The sequence below is a fragment of the Pyxicephalus adspersus genome, chromosome 10 (assembly GCF_032062135.1).
Source record: "Pyxicephalus adspersus chromosome 10, UCB_Pads_2.0, whole genome shotgun sequence".
Taxonomy (NCBI): domain Eukaryota; kingdom Metazoa; phylum Chordata; class Amphibia; order Anura; family Pyxicephalidae; genus Pyxicephalus; species Pyxicephalus adspersus.
In genome coordinates, this window is record NC_092867.1 from 4,446,097 (window position 1) to 4,452,122 (window position 6,026).

The 6,026-nt window shown below is 39.4% G+C and overlaps 1 protein-coding gene across 1 annotated transcript in view; it reads left to right on the plus strand.

Moving 5' to 3' along the window:
• TCF7L2 (transcription factor 7 like 2) overlaps positions 1-6,026 on the plus strand; it is a gene marked incomplete in the record, with an annotated part of 114,986 nt that overhangs the window by 97,869 nt on the left and 11,091 nt on the right. The window contains 5 exon segments of the mRNA XM_072423801.1: positions 94-219; positions 1,453-1,612; positions 2,191-2,298; positions 4,648-4,696; positions 5,224-5,274. Coding sequence (XP_072279902.1) covers positions 94-219; positions 1,453-1,612; positions 2,191-2,298; positions 4,648-4,696; positions 5,224-5,274 — 494 coding nt within the window.

A 6,026-nucleotide genomic window follows, 5' to 3' on the forward strand; every position in this document is an offset into this window, starting at 1 on the left:
TGGGAATTATATTGCATTGATTTGTAGAAATGTTTGTCCTCCCCCTTTCATTCATGTTTATTCTGACAATTTACACAGCTTTCTCTCCTCCAGATTCCCTCCACACATGGTGCCGCCCCACCACAGTTTACACACAACTGGAATCCCTCATCCCGCCATAGTGACCCCAACCGTCAAACAGGAATCTTCCCAGAGTGACGTGGGATCTCTGCACAGCTCGTGAGTCTTCAGTTTATCATTCATGATTCTGTAACTAAGTTGTCCAGTATATAAAGTTCTCATAGCAGAAGTCTTTTATGTACACACCCTGCAACTGTAATAAGACCATCCTGCCCAGGTAGACTTCCCCAATAATACATGTCCTCTATCCATACCATGTCCCTCTACCTTCAGCTATACTGGCTTATTGATATTTATGTCCTCATTTGATATACCCATCTTCTTCCAATGGTCCACAGTAGAGTAGTCTTACTGTTCTTGTAGACACACAACTTTTTTTCCATGTCTCGTGTAGAGAAGGTGTGTCATTCACTTAATACTTGTAGACTTTCTTACATCCATGTAGACATCCTCTGTCTATTCCTTCATCCATATAGAGCTTCTCTCTTTAATCTCCAATTCATTTAGGCATCCATCTAGACGTCTTCCACTCTTTTTTCAACCTATGTGGACGTTGTTCATCTTCTCATTTTTACATACTGACATCTTATTCGCAGTGTTTCATTCATATTAATGTCTTCTAACCAGTTTTAGAACCATATAAATGTCTTCCATCCATGGGGACGTCCCCTACTCAGTATTCATGTAGATGTAATTTGCCGAGCCTTTCATTCATGTCGAGAACCTCTGCTTAGATTTCCATCCATGTAGATATTCTCCACCTAACCTTCCATCCATGAACACATACTTCCCAACATATTGATCGTGTGTAGATGGTATATGTTTAGCTTTTCATGAATTTTAATATAATTTGACTAGTCCTCTGTCAATGTAGATGCCCACCCCACCCAGTCTTCCATCCATTCCATGTAGACATATTTATTGCTATGTCCTCCATTCATATAGACATACTATATCCATGTAAGGTGTCCTTTGCACATTTCTCAGTAAATATGAACATAACCTGACCACCCTCATATCAACATGGTCATCCTTTGCCAAGGCTGTTGTTTGGAGCCATTCTGGATCTGTATTCCGAATGTCCAATCAATAGAGATGTATTAAACAATTGAGGACATTACCACATCTTTTAAAATCTTCAAAAGAAAAGAAAAAATACTTCCCTCCATCCCAAATCCCCTGAACCTTAAATAATGCATTTCCCTCCATGTTTAAGAACATCCTAGTTAACATTTCCTGTCCATGTGCAATCCAAAACTTAACAAAGAAACTACTTAGTTCCTTAAGAACCCTCTGCAGAATTACTGATATGATTTCATTTTTTTTTTGCAGAAAACATCAGGATTCCAAAAAGGAAGAAGAAAAGAAAAAACCTCACATAAAGAAACCTCTTAATGCATTTATGTTGTATATGAAGGAAATGCGAGCAAAGGTTGTCGCCGAATGTACATTAAAAGAGAGCGCAGCCATTAACCAGATCCTCGGCCGAAGGGTAAGTGAAGGAAGAACTCAACAAAGCACTGAACCATTATTCACAACGGCAAAGCTCCCATTGTGGCTGTGTTAAATATTTGTTTGGAAAATCATTGTCACAGCTATTCCTAGGGAAGAATGAATAGCGGGAACACTGCACCAAGGTTATTTTAGTAGAAATATAAGCACAGTTTTTTTTAGATGTAGCCAACACACTTAAGGTGCACCCCCTCAGGGTTGGTATGTGTCTTCAATGGCAAATAAATGGAGAGCATTAAAGATTATGGTAGGAGATTAAATGGCATGCTCATCAGCGGCTTTTATAAACAGTAACAATAATGTGCATTTACGGTAATTTGCCCTTTGTAGTCCCCATCAGAAAACCAGGGTGACAATGCAGAAGCACAGATGGTGGGGTGTTTTTTGAGGTCTGTAGATGTGCTTTTTACTGTACCGATATTATTTAATATTTGCTAATAATAGATTGCTTCATGTCATTGACTTTGAAATGTTGTTTTATCGGGTCATTTGTGGTCGGATCTAATAAACTATCCATGGCCGGTGTTTAATCGGACTTTTTTTTTTTCCCCTGCACAGTGGCACGCTTTATCGAGAGAAGAACAGGCAAAATACTATGAGCTGGCGAGGAAGGAACGGCAGCTGCACATGCAGCTCTACCCAGGCTGGTCCGCACGGGATAACTATGTACGTGGCTATGTAGGTGATATTTTTGCCCCCCTTGTAGACTAACATGTCATGTAATTTTCCTTTGGAGAGAACAAAACACTGCATGGTATGTATTGAGACACGGGAAGGCGAGCAATCATTCACCGCAGCCCCAAAATACAAATCCATTGATTCTATTGCAGTCCTCCCTAAAAATCCAAGATGGCGCTGTCAGGAAATGACCAGGGGTCATTTGACAGTTGATTTTTAAAAATAAAATTACCAAAAAAAACTGGCAAGAAGATCGAAGACAATAAAAGTAATTATTACTATGCTGAAATATTTCTGCGGCATCCCGCTGCCATATGTGTCTTGTATATATATTTATGTTGGTGTGCGGTGTAAAGTGGAATAATGGGAGCTTTTGCTGAAGGCAAATTATTCCACTTTACAACGTCTTGTGACAATGTTTTACAGCCTCGTCTGTTCATTACAAAGGGCTTCTGTATAATAAAATGGGAGAGCCAAGGTTCTGCCCACGCCAGCCAATCAGATCTTTGGTTATTTTATCCAGCTAAGACAACAATGGATGGAATCCAATTGGATGTCCATGGGGCTTTTTTGTTCCTGTGCAGAAGATTTCATACCTGATTTCCTATTATTTTTTGTTATCTTACGGGCTTTTGTCTTCCTATACACTCTTCTCCTACTGTTAGTTAGATAACCCCTGGGCAATACACATCTACCTACTAGAAGCCAAAATTGACCAAGGCCAAAATTGGGTCACACTAGTAAATGCTGGACAGTTTTTTGGGGACTTTATTAATGAGATCCTTGGGCTAAGTCCTGGGGGCATCAAACCTATTGTGCCCATTATAAACTCCCACACTCTTATCTGGATAAATAAACCAGATTTGCACAGCTTTCTTCAAGGATCCATTGGCTGCAAATGTTAAATATGGATCCTAATAGATGCTCTTTCTGTATCTTTAAACCTTTATTTTGTTCAGTTGTAAATTTTAGTTGAGTTTGAGAACAACTTCTTTTGATGGCACCAACCTCTTGTTTGCTCCAAGTTAGATTTACATCACCAAATTATGGTTTGCATCAAATAATATATTCAGCCAAAATATTTCCCATGCTTTAAATAGAACATAATGGAAAACAGAATAAGAATAAGGGGTGATATTGAACTTCCTGCACGCTTAATTGTATGCAGTGAATTTGCAGCTCGTTGAATTCTTTGCCTCTTGATGAGCAGCAACCCTTTACCCTATTCAGGAAATGGGTCGGAGCACGGTGTATGTTCTGCTATTGCCATCGGCTGAAACTGAGTGCAGCTTGTTCAATAATTACTCATTGACAATTGCTCAATATTGATGGGGAAATATTTACCCATTTTTGGGTAGGAAACCAATGTCTTCGAGGCAATGGCAATTTAGAAGGTAATAGAGAATTTAGGATCTGGAGAAACAATAAAGTGGAATAAATTTTTTGGCACAAAAGTTCATTTTTTGGTAAATTGCACTTAGGATACATTTTGGGAACTCAGGGGGTGCCTATAAATATGACATATAACAACACATTTCAACAGACCAATGAAAAGTGGTCTTCTGCCCAAGGATCCCCAAACCTATACAATGGCCAAACGTTTCTCAAACTGCCCCCCACTACTATTGCTACCCAAGTTTTTTATGTAGAATTATATGAAATTCAGAGCCTTGTCAGAGATAAAGATCATTTTGTGATATGGAGGGGGACATATGTTGGGGCCATTTTTCATTGACTGGTGTCATGTAGTTCTTGTGTCTTGTGTGTGTTGTACAATCACAGTTTACCTGAAAAGAATATTAAAGCCCAAAACTGGTGTTGAGTACCACATGGTCTCACTTCTGGAGAATTAAATCACAAGCTTATAATCGCATGGGGATTCAGGTTGCAAGGATCAATGAACTTACCTGTAATGGAAGGTTTGAAGACATAAACAACTGGGGGAAATCCCCCCATTGTGGGAGGGGCAGAGACAAACTACTGGGAGAAATCTCCCCATTGTGGGAGGGGCAGAGACAAACTACTGGGGGAAATCTCCCCATTGTGGGAGGGGCAGAGACAAACTACTGGGGGAAATCTCCCCATTGTGGGAGGGGCAGAGAAACAAAATACTGGGGGTATCTCCCCATTGTGAAAGGACAGAGACACAAACTACTGGGGGAAATCCTACCATTGTGGGAGGGGCGAGAAGCCAGTGGGACAGCTTTAGTATCAGTTTTGGGTGAACAGTTTTAGGCTTTTCTTCTTCCTTAGTGCACTTTTTTTTTTTTTTGCTGCTCACTTTTTGTTCTTGTAATGTTACTAAATACCATATCCTCTTTTGTTTTTGTTCTTTAGGGCAAAAAGAAGAAGAGGAAAAGAGAAAAACAGGCAGGCGAAAGTAACGGTAAGTACCACCCCAAAGTAGATTCCCCCTTACATTTTCAGTGAAGGGACCCACTAAACACTGGTGCAGGGTGAGAAGGAAGAAGTTACCTGTGTTGTCACATCATCAATGTGACTCTGATACCCCCTAAACCAGTGATTACTGGGCTCCAGATACTTATAATCCCCTTTATTAGAATGAAATTAGAATGTTTTTATACATATGCATGCTATACTAGATATTTTGTGTATTTGCTATAATAAATATTTACCTGTAAAGTATAAACAACCAGCCATTAGTTTAATGATGACTTACCTGTGTGGTGTTTACTATGTGTGTGCGCATGAGTGTGTGCGCAGGTGTGCAAGGTTTGATCCCGGGGTCTTTGCTGCATGCTTTTTGGGTAATTCCCTATCCGCCCCTTCCCCTTTTCCCTTCCCCATGTGTAATTCAGGCATTAAGGAGGTTTGAAAATACTGCATAGACAATTTGAATTATTTCTAATATACCGATCTCCAGACTTTGTATAATTTGTTCTTTTTTTACAGAACACAACGAATGTTACCTAAATCCTTGCCTTTCACTTCCTCCGATTGCAGGTGCTAAGCCATTTTTTTTGGAATTGTTCCTATAATTTTTTCCTGTATTATTATATTTTTTTTGTTTATTTTTCCCTGAAAATGCATTTTATTGCCATTATAATTTTATTAACATGAACCACTTCTTGCGAGAGAGGATGGGAAAATGAAATGTTAAAGTTATTTGCTGTCCTAAGCTGCTCTGGCTTGAAGCGTTGCTGTGATTGGGTTGAGAACAAGCGTGGAATACACTTAGGCAGACTGTTGCTGTAACGCCTCTGGATCCTCAGGCATGTTAGGAGTTGTGATCCACATTGGTGTGCAAGCAACAGGTTGTCTGAGCCTGCAAGTATTACTTAAATTGGTTTGGGTTAGAGCATGTTACTATTCCAGGGAAACCTTCAGTCAAGTTACTAAAATATTAACATGTCTGCAGCTTTGCTAATTAATAGAAGCAGATTAATCTCTCTTGCATCTAATAACTCCTATGCTGCAGAAGATTTATAAATGGAGCTTCTCAAGGTGTAAAGAATACTGTGGTGGTGTCATTCTTGTTTATTACATGGGCAGGGCTAAAGGAACCTTGTGTTCTTCAAGACTTATGAAACTTGTGTTTTTGCAAAACTCATGAATTTTGTGTTCTCCATTACTCATGATTCTTGTGTTCTTCAAGACTCATGAACCTTGTGTCCTTTGAGACTCATAAACTTTGTGGTCTTCAAGAATCATGAGTCTTGTGTTGTTCAAGAATCATGAACCTTCAGTTTTTCGAG